The sequence below is a fragment of the Physeter macrocephalus genome, chromosome 20 (assembly GCF_002837175.3).
Source record: "Physeter macrocephalus isolate SW-GA chromosome 20, ASM283717v5, whole genome shotgun sequence".
In the NCBI taxonomy this organism is placed as follows: Eukaryota; Metazoa; Chordata; class Mammalia; order Artiodactyla; family Physeteridae; genus Physeter; species Physeter macrocephalus.
This window is the reverse complement of record NC_041233.1, coordinates 24560250-24575043: the sequence shown is the minus strand read 5'-3', so window position 1 is coordinate 24575043 and position 14794 is coordinate 24560250. Positions and strand designations below refer to the sequence as shown.

The window sequence follows — 14794 nt, the reverse complement described above, 5'->3', positions numbered from 1 at the left end:
TTGGATCATCTTTACTATCATTATTCTGAATTCTTTTTCAGGTAGACTGCCTATTTCCTCTTCATTTGTTAGGTCAGGTGGGTTTTTATCTTGCTTGTTCATCTACTGTGTGTTTTTCTGTCTTCTCATTTTGCTTATCTTACTGTGATTGGGGTCTCCTTTTTGCAGGCTGCAGGTTCATAGTTCCTGTTGTTTTTGGTGTCTGTCCCCAGTGGCTAAAGTTGGTTCAGTGGGTTGTGTAGGCTTCCTGGTGGAGGGGACTAGTGCCTGTATTCTGGTCGATGAGGCTGGATCTTGTCTTTTTTGGGCAGGCCCACGTCTGGTGGTCTGTTTTGGGGTGTCTGTGGCCTTATTATGATTTTAGGCAGCCTCTCTGCTAATGGGTGGGGTTGTGTTCCCATCTTGCTCGTTGTTTGGCATAGGGTGTCCAGCACTGTAGCTTGCTGCTCATTGAGTGAAGCTGGGTGTTGGTGTTGAGATGGAGATCTCTGGGAGATTTTCGCTGTTTGATGTTACGTGGAGCTGGGAGGTCTTTTGTGGACCAGTGTCCTGAAGTTGGCTCTCCCACCTCAGAGGCACAGCACTGACTCCTGGTTGCAGCACCAAGAGCCTTTCATCCACACGGCTCAGAATAAAAGGGAGAAAAAGTAGAAAGAAAGAAAGAGGATAAAATAAAATAAAGTAAGATAAAATAAAGTTATTAAAATAAAAAGTAAAAAATAATTATTAAGAAAAAAAATTTTTTTAAGTAAAAAAAAACAAACAAACAAAAAAAACAGACGGACAGACCCCTAGGACAAATGGTGAAAGCTAAGCTATACAGACAAAATCTCACACAGAAGCATACACATACACACACAAAAAGAGGAAAAGGGGAAAAAATAATAAATCTTGTTCTCAAAGTCCACCTCCTTAATTTGGGATGATTCGTTGTCTCTTCAGGTATTCCATCAATGCAGCGTACATCAAATTGATTGTGGAGATTTAATCCGCTCCTCCTGAGGCTGCTGGGAGAGATTTCCCTTTCTCTTCTTTTTTCGCACAGCTCCCAGGGCTTAGCTTTGGATTTGGCCCCACCTCTGCGTGTAGGTCGCTGCCGGAGGGCGTCTGTTCTTCACTCAGACAGAACTGGGTTAAAGAAGCAGCTGATTCGGCACCTCTGGCTCACTCAGGCCCTGGAGGGTGGGGGCGGGAGGGGCACAGAGTGCGGAGCGAGCCTGCGGCGGTAGAGGCCAGCAGGACGTTGCACCAGCCTGAGGCGCGCCGTGCGTTCTCCCGGGGAAGTTGTCCCTGGATCCCGGCACCCTGGCAGTGGCGGGCTGCACAGGCTCCCCGAAAGGGAGGTGTGGATAGTGACCTGTGCTCGCACACAGGCTTCTTGGTGGCGGCAGCAGCAGCTTTAGCGTCTCATGCCCGTCTCTGGGGTCCATGCTGATAGCCGCGGCTCGTGCCTGTCTCTGGAGCTCCTTTAAGCAGCACTCTTAATCCCCTCTCCTTGCGCACCAGGAAACAAAGAGGCAAGAAAAAGTCTTGCCTCTTTGGCAGCTCCAGACTTTTTCCCGGACTCCCGCTCGCTATCCGTGGTGCACTAACCCCTTCTGGCTGTGTTCACGCCGCAGTCCTCTCCCTGGGATCTGAACGGAAGCCCGAGCCTCAGCTCCCAGCCCCCGCCCATCCCGGCGGGCGAGCAGACAAGCCCCTCGGGCTGGTGAGTGCCGGTCGGCACCGATCCTCTGTGCGGGAATCTATCCGCTTTGGCCTCCGCACCCCTGTTGCTGTGCGCTCCTCCGTGGCTCCGAAGCTTCCCCGCTCCGCCACCCACAGTCTCCGCCCACGAAGGGGCTTCTAGTGTGTGGAAACCTTTCCTCCTTCACAGCTCCCTCCCACTGGTGCAGGTCCTGTCCCTATTCTTTTGTCTCTGTTTATTCTTTCGCCCTACCCAGGTACATGGGGAGTTTCTTGCCTTTTGGGAGGTCTGAGGTCTTCTGCCAGCGTTCAGTGGGTGTTCTGTAGGAGTTATTCCACGTGTAGATGTATTTCTGATGTATCTGTGGGGAGGAAGGTGATCTCTGCGTCTTACTCTTCCGCCATCTTCCCCCTCCCCCCAAAAATGTATTTCTAAGTATATTTTCCTATACTGTCATATAATATTATAGTTTATATTGTGATAATAAATTAAAAGGACTCTTTTTGGTGTTAGTTTTAACTGTAAATTTGGGTTACTACATTCGGTTTGGCATGCTAACATCAGTCATCCATGCCACTTCCTTTGAACCAAAGGAATTTGCAGCTTTTTCTTTTTTCTCATCAAATTCTAACTATTTTGTGCTTTGCATGAAAGTTGTTTATAGTCCTTTTCTGCCAACATCACTTTCCTTATCTCATTTTCTTTGACTTCTTGTCCATTTACTTTTTCTTCTCATGTTCTTTATTTTGGAAGCAGCCTTCCCTTTCAAATGCTACATCACTTCATTTTCATTTTCTTCTTTAATACATTTCCTAGGCATTTTGCCTTTGATAATTGTGAATAGATCAGTAGGTAAGATAACCAGAGATCCTTTAACTACCAAGGCAGAATAGCTAAAGATACTCTACTATCCCCATTGTGCTTTCAAATAATGTTGCCAGGATATCAGGTCATGTAAAAAATATTTCTAGTGCTCTCTACGGGTATTAATGGCATACTCTTCTCTTGTGTCTTTTGCATGTCCCTGAGAAAAAACATTCTTAATTACTGCTTTGTAAGCTCATCTTAGAACTGTATTCCAGTTCTCATAACTGAAAAATAATAGAAGAGTCAAAATTCAGTATGTTTCTTTTGTTTCTGAAATTGTGTCTTGTTAAACTATTAATAATTTAGTTTCTTGGTATCCTTTTCTAGATTCGAGTGTGGAGTAGAGAGTTAGTAACTGTCAAAATATGGATCTTCATCTTCATTTTAGTAGAACACTGATAATCAGTTACTATCCATAAGTGACTAACAGGAGGCAAAAAAAAAAAAAGTAGTGAATGGAGGTAGTTGTATGATTTGAATATTTAATTGTATTGGTCCATGTGATCCTCTAGTGCATACATCTCCATGCTAGGACTGTGCTTGGTACTAGAATGTAACAGGTCATATCCTCAGACCAGGGCATGCTGTGCCCTAGACAGTGAATGTCTGATCACTAGCAAAATGTGCCCATGATTTTATTTCCTCTTAATTTATTTCTCATGAACTCCTTTTCTGCTAGCATTAAAAAAAAAAATGTTGACACCATTGGATAGATTATAGCTAAGTCTGGTTTTAGCCAATTTACTGCCTTGTTGAAGTATAGTCAATCAAAAGTTATTAAGGAAAACACCATTGTATTCCTTTTTCTACCAGTTTCCTTCGTGATGTTATCAGACATATCAGACATACATTTCTTTTGGTTAAATACCTAGAAGTGAATTCTCTGTGTTGCATGGTAGGTTTATATTTAATTTTTAAGAAACCACCAAATTGTTGTACCATTTTATACTCCTGGCATCAGTGTATGAGAGTTTCAGTTCCTTCACATACTTGCAAACACTTGTGAATAAGTCCTCCAACTATGTTCTTTGTTAAAATTGCTTTGGCTATTCTAAATTCTTCGGATTTCCATATAAATCTTAGGATCAGCTTGTCAGTTTCTACAAAAATGCCTGTAGGAAATTTTATTTAGGGTTGTTTTGAATCTTGGGGAGAATTTGGATAGCACTGTCATTTTAAAAAGATAATTTTGTAATCCATGAACATGCTACCTTTTTGTTTATTTAAACTTTGTATAGGAGATAAGATATTTTGACATTAACATTAAACCACTGTGAGTCTCACATTTATTGTTTGAACGTTTGTATCAAAAGTTGGAGAACATTTTTTCTTTCTCTCCTCCTCCTGTTCCTCCTCCTCCTTCTTCTTCTACATCTTTTTCACTGAAAGCAAATTTATCACAGGCTCAGTTTTTAATTCATATCCTATCTTTGTCTTCTTCTGTTGTTCAAAAGCTTTATCTTGTTTTGGTTTCTGTTATATTTAGAAATGTGTTGACAAATGAAACATGATAACATATTGTCCAATAGAGGAACATGAAACTGTAACTAGCATAGTGGGCAGTATCCATTTTTGGGTCTGACATAATACCTTTTTCATTGGATTGCCATGAGAATCAAATGAGCTAAAAGCATGTGAGAACTAAAACTGCAAAATGCTGTTATTAATGTTTTATTTAAAAGAGGTGCCCAAATAAACTTTTTTAAAATTAAGACATAATTGACATATAACATCGTATTAGTTTTGGGTGTACAACATGACGCGGATATGCGGATATGTACGTATTGTGAGATGATCACCACAAGATGTTTAGTTAACATCCACCATCACACGTAGTTACAAAAAAATTTTTTCTTGTGATGAGGACTTTTTTTTTTTTTTTTTTTTTTTGCGGTACACGGACCTCTCACTGTTGTGGCCTCTCCCGTTGTGGAGCACAGGCTCCGGACGCGCAGGCTCAGCGGCCATGGCTCACGGGCCCAGCTGCTCTGCGGCACGTGGGATCCTCCCAGACCGGGGCACAAACCCGTGTCCCCTGCATCGGCAGGCGGACTCTCAACCCTGTGCCACCAGGGAAGCCCATGATGAGGACTTTTAAGATCTACTCTTCCAGCAACTTTTAAATATACAATACAGTATTATTAACCATAGTCAACATGCTATACATTACATCCCCAGGACTTATTTATCATTTAACTGGGAGTTTGTACCTTTTGACCACCTTCACCATTTCTCTTTTATTAGTTTTAGTTATGCAGAACTTTTTATATTCTTTCAAAGTCCAAACTATACTAATAAGGTCCACTGACAGAAGTCTCACTTTCATTTCTGTACTCCTCAACCTGTTCCTTTCTTCTTCCTATATGTAACTACCACTTTATTAGGTTTTTCATTTCCACTGTTTCTTTTTGAAAATATCAGCAAATGTATATATATTCCTACTTCCTCTCAACATCAGCACAGAAGGCAGCATGGTATAAATACTTCCTGTACTTTGGCATTTTCATTTATTGATATGTTCTAGATAGTACTTCATATCCTATATAGAAATCCTCCTCATTTCTTTTTACAGCTGCATGTTACTCTGTTTTGTGGAGTTACCATAGTTTATTTAACTGGGTGCCTATTGATGGACATCTGGTTTGTTTGCAGTCTTTTGCTTTTATAAAAATAATACTTCCATTAACCTTGTGCATATATTATTTTGTTTTTTTACTACGTGATCTTTGGGATATTTTTTCTAGAAGTGACGCCACTGAATCAAAGAGGAAATACATAGGAAATTTTGCTAATATTGTTCCAGTTTCCCCCCATAATGGTTCTGTCATTTTGTACTTCTAGCAGCAATATATGAGAGTGCCTATTTCCCCACAGCATCACAAAAAAATATCAAACTTTGAGATTTTTGCCAATCTGATGGCTCACTTTTCTTTAAATGTATACCAATTTCTTTGGTTATCTTTTTTTTTTGGTACCTCAGACTTTTCTTTTGAAATTGTTTTCTTCCTCCTTGAAACAAATCCTTAAGAAGACCTTGCATGTACTTTGTTTGGCTTATTATTCTCTATGCTTCCTGAATCTGAAGTTTCATGTATTCTAATTCTAGAAAATTGTCCACCAATATTTCTTTAAATAGTGCCTTTTCCACATTCTGTTGTCTTCTTCTGACACATGCTGTTGTCTTCTGTCTTCTTATTTTTTCTTCCTTGTCTTTTAACTAGAACTTCATATGTATTCCTCCTCTCTGCTGCATCCTGGGTAGTTTATGCCATGGTAATTTATTCAGTTCTCGCTTCTCGGTTTATTATTCTCTTTTTTGTTGTTGTGTCTAACTTGCTGTTTAACCTGACCAATATGTCTTTATTTCATTGATCATATTTTTAATTTCTGGAAGTTCTGTTTCTTCCCCCCACTCAAATCTGCCTCGTCTTTTTTAGGGTATCTTACATGTTCATATTTTCTATTTTTAAAAAATTCTTTAAACATTTTAATCATAGTTGTTTTGTATTCTTAATCTGATAACACCAACATCTGAAGACCTTGGGGGATGTCTAATACTGGTTTTTAATAGTTTCTGCTAATTCTGCTCATAGTGGCTTGTTTCATCATGTGCTTTGTGATTTTGGATTGTATGCATTTCTTCAGATTGTGTGTTGGAATATTGCAAAACCTGAGGTGAGGGTGCATTTTGCAGAGTATAAATGTTGCTTCTGCCAGTTGTCCTATTACATTACCAACCTACAACTACTTTAAGTTAAATTCTTAGCTTTAGTTTCCCAGACCATGGAGATAGCATATGTTTGAAATGAAAACCTCCCTGAAGGCGTGCCTGTGGAGTTCTAAGGGATTGTTTTTCCCCTACCTGCAGTGAAGACTGAGAAAAACAAGTTCTTTTGTTGTTTCTCTTTGCCAGCTGACAGAGTTTTTTTTCTAGTTCATTCTTCCATTCAAGATGTAGTTCTTCAAGGGTCTGCTTTGTCACTTTGCATGGGCTTGAGGCTTTATCTCCTGTCCCATTCTTGGTGGTTAAAAGTCAAGCTTCTAGTATTCTGATCTAGTGACTGCCTCCAGAGGAGATGCAGCTTCATCCTCTGCTTACCTCTCTAGGTTTCAAGTTCCTTTTTGGTTTTGGCTCCAAGAAATTTGCTTAATTCCTGTGAACTTGGCCATAGTACAAATGGATAATTGTTACATTTAATTCAGCATTTCTAGGTGGAGTTGACCCTTGAACAATGCTGGGGTTAGGGGTGCTGACCCCCTGAGCAGTTGAAAATCTGCGTGTCTACTTTGACTCTCCCACAACTTAACTACCAATAGACTACTGCTGACCGGAAGGCTTACTGATAATTTAAACAGTTGATTAACACATATTTTGTATGTTACATGTATTATATACTGTATTTTTACAATAAAGTAAGCTAGAGAAAAGAAAACATTATTAATAAAATCATAAGGAAGAGAAAATACATTTACAGTACATATATGTATTTATTGAAAAAAATCCACATATAAGTGGACTTGTGCAGTTCAAACCCTTGTTGTTCAGGGGTCAACTGTGTTTTATATCAGAAGCAGTTCCCTCCCCACCACCCCAGATTATGTGGTCCAGATGTAATTTTCTCTCTGTTGCTTACTTAACATGGTATACACAAAAAACAACATAAAATACTCAGGCTCTTAAAGTCTCCACTTAACTCACCTGATTTACTGTTTATAAAAATGCACTGTTATATGGTTGCTATCATTCAGACTATATATTTTACATTTATTTCTTTCTATAGTTCTTTCTCTATTTTTCCTTATTCTTATGAAAGTAATGGTAATTGTACAATATTTGAAACAAATAATTAGTCAATAATAAAAAGACAAGTAACCAAATTTTTAAATGGGCAAAAGGATTTGAATAGACATTTTTCCAAAGATGATATACAAATGGCCAATAAGCATGTGAAAAGATGTTCAGCATCATTTAGGGAAATCAAATTTAAAAACCACGATGAAATACTATATCATACCCACAATGGCTATAATAAAGGTGGACAATAACAAGTACCGATGAGGATGTAGAGAAATTAGAACCCTCATACATTGCTAGTAGGATTGTAAAAAGGTGCAGCCACTTTAGAAAACAGTTTGGCGGTTTCTGAAAATGTTAAGCATAGAGTTGCCATAAGACTCAGCAATTCCACCGCTACATATACTCAAGAGTAATGAAAAAATGTATCCACAGAAAAACTTGTACATGAATGTTCACAGTAGCATTATTAATAAAAGCCAAAAAAGTGGAAACAACTCACATGTCCATCAACTGATAAGCAAAATGTAGTCTATCCCAATGGACTAGTATTTGGCAATAAAAAGAACCTTGAAAACATTATTCTGAGTGAAGGAGTCCAGTCACAGAAGACCATATGTTGTGTGATTCCATTTATGTGATAGCCAGAATAGGCAAATCTACAGATACAGAAAGTAGATTAGTAGTGTCTAGGGATAGGGCAGGAAATGGGAGATGATGGGTAGTGACTGCTTAAGGTTACAGAGTTTCTTTTTGGGGTGATGAAAATGATCTAAAATTAGATTATGGTGATGGTTGTACAACTCTGTGAATATACTAAAAACTATTGGATTCTTTAACTGGGTGAACTTTATGGTATGTAAATTACATACCATTAGTGCTTTTGAAAAGGGTTACTGTAGGGGAAGGGAAGAGAGGAAAGAATCAGTTGACAGGTTTGTCTCTCTTCCTGTCCATTTATCCCTTGCCCAGATTGTTGGTTAAGAGTTAGATATATCTCATATGGTGATTCTCGCTGTGTTGGAAAATTGCATGCTTCAACTTAATTGATGCTTCATTTTGGTATGATGGCTGATAATTGAAGTCTCGGGTTCTATAGGTCCTACGTTACCTATTAGCTGTGTGATCCTTGCCATGTTTCATTACCTCGTAGATTGTTCCTTTGTGTATAAACTTAGGATAATTCCTGCTTTTCCTACCTCAGAAGGTTGTTGTGAGGTTCAAATGAGAGTGAGATAGTACTTTGAAAGCTGTTTAGTCCTAAATAAATATATAATAGTATTAAGATTCCTAAAGTTCTCTGTATTTTGTTTCCATAGGAGTAAAACACAAATCGTTTCTAACAGTTGAGGACTGTTTTGAGTTGGGCAAAGTGGCCTACACAGAAGCAGATTATTACCATACAGAACTGTGGATGGAACAAGCACTAAGGCAGCTGGATGAAGGCGAGGTTTCTACAATTGATAAAGTCTCTGTTCTAGATTATTTGAGCTATGCGGTGTACCAGCAGGGAGACCTGGATAAGGCACTTTTGCTCACAAAGAAGCTTCTTGAACTAGGTATGTTAATTTGGCCTAATTCAAGGTTAAAGATGTATTGGTGGATATATAGATATACTAATTATAATTATGTGTGACTGTATATATTTGTCATATAGCTTTGGTACTTTTTATTTGTCATAAGTCAGGAGCTCATCCATCAGACATACTTTTTCTTTCTGTTTATCCTCTAAATAAATGGCAACTGGTCTTTCTCACCTAATAGTACTACAACAGTAGCTGTGTTTCTCTGCTCTGTACTCTTCAGGAATTTCAAAATTGGATCTAACCTAGCTAACTCAGTCAAAAATATTTGTTTACCCTGTTGCCATATTAAATATTGACTGGTGTCCTTTGAAGGAAGTTTTTGGTTTATTGCATTTCATATACAAAAATAGTGATTTGAAATGTCAACCTAAATAAAAAGGTAAAATGAGGCAGACTCAAAATTGTCAAAAAGATGAGTTTAGTCAGTAATAGCAGAGGAATTGCATTCAGGACCTGCAAAATGTAGGAAGCTACAGGTGAGTCCATTGAGGGATTGGGGTAGGCTATGTTTATGGGCAGGGAATGTAAAGAGGGGAGAGTTCAGTTAGAGTCTGTTCAAATCAAAAACACATGGGGGGCTTCCCTGGTGGCACAGTGGTTGCGAGTCTGCCTGCCAATGCAGGGGACACGGGCTCGTGCCCCGGTCCGGGAAGATCCCACATGCCATGGAGCAGCTGGGCCCGTGAGCCATGGCCGCTGAGCCTGCGCGTCTGGAGCCTGTGCTCCGCAATGGGAGAGGCCACAACAGTGAGAGGCCCGCGTACCACAAAAAAAAAAACAAAAAACAAACAAACAAACAAAAAAACAAATGGGGACTAGCGATGAACATTCCCTAAGCAGACAAAACCAGTCCAGTCATACAAACAAAGCTCAATTCAGCCTACTTTTAAGACCGCCTCAACTTGGGTGATTTCTTGTTCATGCCCCTGGAAGCCATAAGCAACATTTCCTAAGATTGATATGAGGCAACCCTTGACCAATTCCCTGTAATTTAAGAAAATTCCAATATTATCAATTTACTGAAAATCAGGCATTTATGGGAAATCAGTCTCTCAGTCCTTAAGTTTTGTGGTCCTGAGGGCACATGCATGAGATTTTCCATTTTATATCCTCTGGTTGAAATTTTTTCATAGAAATAAATAGACTGGAAATATATTTGATTGTCATATTCAAATGTTAGGAAAATATGATATCTTATGAAGATTTTACCACTAGTGTTTTGAACAGAGATGTAGTGTTTCTGTAAGTATGAGCCAGGGGCCACATGCATCAGAATTACTTGGATACTTATTAGAAATGAAAATTCCTTGATCTCCGTGCCAGACCTACTGACTCAGAATCTGTGGTGGAGTTGTATGCTAAAAAAATGCATGTGGTCTTTGGTGTATAACGAAGCTTTAAAACTTAAAAAAATTCTTTTTATGAATAGGTAAATATGTGTATGTTAGGAGAGTCGAACAGTTCAAAAACACTGGTCATCTGAAAATAAGCTTTTGATAATTGGGTTATTTCTTAGTTGGGTGAATTAATAAATTGAGATATTAATTCAATTACCCTTTTTTTCCCAGTATTTTTTAGTGATATTTTTCCTCCTGACTTAAAAAAATACTTCATTCATTGTAGAAAAAATTTTAAAGTAGAAAAAGATACAGAAGAGTCATCACTCAGAGCCAGTCACTCAGAGATACCCACCAATTTTTTTTGTTTCCTCGTAGTATACTCCCTCCCCCGTTTTCCCTTTCTTTTACAAAAGTAGACTCATATTGTGTATATCACAACATATATTATGAGCAGTTTCTCAAAGACAAGAAGTATTTTACAAATCTAAGGCTAGATTATTTAAACACTTCAATTAATGTCACAAGTGAAGTTTCTGTGTTCTGTTCTGTCTTTTTCATTTGTGTGTGTGTGGTTGTTTGGATTTTTTTTATGCTGGATGGGTGGAGTAGTCCTCCTTTCCCCTACTAAAAGATAGCTAACAATTATGACTAGCAATTCCAAGGCAGTTAGTGGATTCTGGCTTATTTGAAAATTATATTTTTAGTTTCTCTTTTCCATCTCACTTAGAATTTTGGGACGGAAGTCCACTCAGCCCTCAGAAGTAGACTGTGTTCTGCGTTTATAATGTGTCTGTGGTAAAGGTTGCTTTTGAACTGTATACCTTGTCTTCCCCATGGTCATTACATTTCAATCTCAGAAAAATCTTTTCCATTGCTTCAAATAAGTGTAATAAGTAATACTTTAAAATTCATTTGACATCAAAGCTGATTAGTAACTTCTCACATGGAACATTCTCAAAGTAGAAGCGGTAATTGCTACTTTGAAATAAATGGCTGATTTCATCTCCAGAACTCTTTTTGTATAGGGTGACTATATGTCTTGATGTGCTTGGGGCAGTACAGGTTTATACCTATTGTTTTGGTATAATAATTTTCATTAGTGCCTCCTTTCACTCTCAAAAGCATCCTGGTTTGGAAGGTAAATTTATATATTCCTCCACTTGTATATTGTTGTATTCTGATGCTTGAACAACTGTAAGCTTACTCATGGACATGCTTTCTTTCTTTTCTAATAGATCCTGAACATCAGAGAGCTAATGGTAACTTAAAATATTTTGAGTATATAATGGCTAAAGAAAAAGATGCCAATAAGTCTGCTTCAGATGACCAATCTGATCAGAAAACCACACTGAAGAAAAAAGGGGTTGCTGCGGATTACCTGCCAGAGAGACAGAAGTACGAAATGCTGTGCCGTGGGGAGGGTATCAAAATGGTAAAGTGGAAAAGCCAATTGTGTGTGTGTGGAAGTGGATGTGTATGCATGTTTGTACATAGTTCAAGAGAGATTCAGAATTCTTTTATTTTTTTTTTTATATATATTTTTTGCGGTACATGGGCTTCTCACTGTTGTGGCCTCTCCCGTTGCGGAGCACAGGCTCCAGACGCGCAGGCTCAGCGGCCATGGCTCACGGGCCCAGCCACTCTGTGGCACGTGGGATCTTCCTGGACCGGGGCACGAACCCATGTCCCCTGCATTGGCAGGCGGACTCTTAACCACTGCGCCACCAGGGAAGCCCCAGAATTCTTTTATTTTTAAACTTTTGTGATAAAAATCAGAATTATTGATAAAGTATTACAGTATGCCACATCACTTTATTGTAGGTATCACACTTAATATGTTCCAACCCTTAGTATAATAGCTTTAAAGCAAAACTTGTGAATCATATACCATTATAATGCATTTTTGGTAATTATTACCCTTTTCATAGATTAAAACAGGCTTTTTAAGGTGGAGAATCAGATAATTTAAGGGAAGTGATAAAGTTTTTTCTTGTATGTTAATGCAAAAGAGATTTCATCAATCTTAAATACAAATAATATACCATTCTAAACCACCCTATGAAACAATGGATTTATCTATACAGTGATCTCTTTTGGTTCTGCTCCTAGTCAACCTTGACAAGATTGCCTAGTGAAATGTTTTCATCTATTTATGAAATACTAAAAATGCACAAAGACTTTAAACAGATTTTGGCTTTAACATTTATTCTTTAAAATACTAAAATGTGTCTATAAATATCCCTTTGTTTATTGTATATCTATATTTATGTATTTGTACTCAGATTACCAGTGCTTTGGGATACTTAATAGGTAATAGGCCAAAAATAATAAAGTTCAAGCGTGGGGAACATAGTTTTTGTTCAGCCTTAGGACTTTTCAGATCCTTTTTATGATCATGTGCATTATGGATAGGATATACTTTGTTTCTCAACATTAATTGATCATGGAATCCTTATTTAAGGAATAGCACGTGGTACTAGTGTTCAGTTGAATGCGGGCATATGTAGAAGGAGTTAGTGAATTTTTGAAGTGAGTACTTTTAAGTGAAAACATTTGAATAGTGTTTAACTTTTTCTCTACTACTGATAAACTGAAGCTGGGTTTTACGTTTTTATGTTGATGCCTTCCTGGTATTTGATGACTCACTGTTGACAGCCTAACCTCTAACAGCAAATAAGTAGATCATATTTATGTTGACATTTTTGATAAGTTTGTGGATTCCCAGAAGAACATGTTTACTTTTGCTTTGGGAGCTAATAAGTAAATACAAATTAGACTCATGAAACTTTTTTTTAAAATTTCACATCTAAATATTTTAGTGTCTATCTTTTAAAGATAAGGACTCTTAAAAAATAACCACAATACCATTATCATGGTATTTCCAGTATCACAGTATTCATAGTAGTTCCATAATATCATCAAATATCTAGTCAGTGTTCAGATTTCCAATAGTAAGCAGATATTTTTTATTGCCCTTAGAATCTCTTAAAGAAGAGAGCAAAATAGAACTACAGTTATAAAAACAGAAGTCTGTTAATTTGCCAGTTTGTTGATGTAACACACACATGTCAACTCTGCCCCAGGTCAAAGGAGCATCCTTTTTCTCAGAATAGTTAAATTCATCTCATCATCATATAAAAAGCTTATTTGATATAAAACCTTGGATTTGATTCTAGGTAAATAAAGTACAAGAATAAACATGAATCATTATTTGTTTTTGTATAGTTAATAATTAAAACCAAAACTAATATTATTCCTACCTCATAATATGAAATACTTGTTTAATAAAGAGAAGAATCAGCAATGGAATAACTTATTTAGTTAATATAATACACAGATGATTGAAAGGAACATTTATTTGTTTTGTTGACCACTCTGTCTTTAATACCTGCTAGTAAAAGCACCTGGCTTCTTTGTTTAATAACTTATTTTCTCTTTTTCAGAGCTACCCATTTTCTTCTTTACTTAAAAAAAAAAAAAAAAAATCCCTTAAATTTTTTTTAAATTGGAAGGTATTTGGGAAAACCTGGTTAGGTTTTGTTTTGTTTTCCTTTTTTTTTTTCTTTTAGAAACTTTCTGAGTGCTTCCCAGTTACTTTGTGAAGTTTGGAGCAGTGCTGGTCATTCATTTCATATTTCTATAAATATTTTATTATTTCTTTCATATTTACAATGCCTGAACTTTATTTTGATGAGAGAAGGGGTTAAAGAGAAATCTCACCTTTTAAAAATTTAAGGCCTACCCTCTCTTCCAGAAAATGATCATTAATAAAACTTTTAAATCCTGAAGGTCCCATTTGATGCAGAATATTTGCAGGGTACTGTTTCTTTTGTGTGTTCTTCCTCAGATACTCTTTGTATACACTAGCATGATTATTGTTTCTTATCTTCATAGGAACAAGCATTAAAAATATTATTACTCTAATATATTTATAATTTTTTAAACTTTATGTTTAGACTCCTCGGAGACAGAAAAAACTCTTTTGCCGTTACCATGATGGAAACCGGAATCCTAAATTTATTCTGGCTCCAGCCAAACAGGAGGATGAGTGGGACAAGCCTCGTATTATTCGCTTCCATGATATTATTTCTGATGCAGAAATTGAAATTGTTAAAGATCTAGCAAAACCAAGGGTAAATAATTTTTTTCTTTTTTTCTCTCCTCAATTTACTCTACTGGTGTTTCAGTTTTTTCCTTTGCAAGATTATAAAAATGATAATTGGCATGGCAGTAGCCCATAGATAGTTTTAGATATTGTTGTTGCAAACTAATGAAATTAACTAAGCTCTGTACCAGTTGTTCTCTGTTAGCAACACAAATAACATACCTTGCAACTGGGTTTTAAGCACTTATTTATGAAAATCATAGATGAGATTTTTATTCACACTTGAAAAATTTGTGTTTCAGCATCTTCCTGAAAAAGTTTTCTGTGTACTTTGGAGTCCTTTAATCTCAGAAACTAATCAAAGACCAACTTTTTATATCTTCTATAGTTTTATCTGAAATAATACTTGAAGTG

At 37.1% G+C, this 14794-nt stretch overlaps 1 protein-coding gene across 3 annotated transcripts in view; it reads left to right on the top strand.

The window, feature by feature from the left end:
* Positions 1-14794, top strand: part of P4HA1 (prolyl 4-hydroxylase subunit alpha 1) — a 96966-nt gene that overhangs the window by 49078 nt on the left and 33094 nt on the right. For all 3 annotated transcript variants that reach the window (XM_055081388.1, XM_055081387.1, XM_055081389.1), the window contains exons 6-8: positions 8669-8908; positions 11511-11707; positions 14232-14408. In XM_055081388.1, the coding sequence (XP_054937363.1) occupies positions 8669-8908; positions 11511-11707; positions 14232-14408 (614 nt within the window). The remainder of the gene's footprint in view (positions 1-8668; positions 8909-11510; positions 11708-14231; positions 14409-14794) is intronic.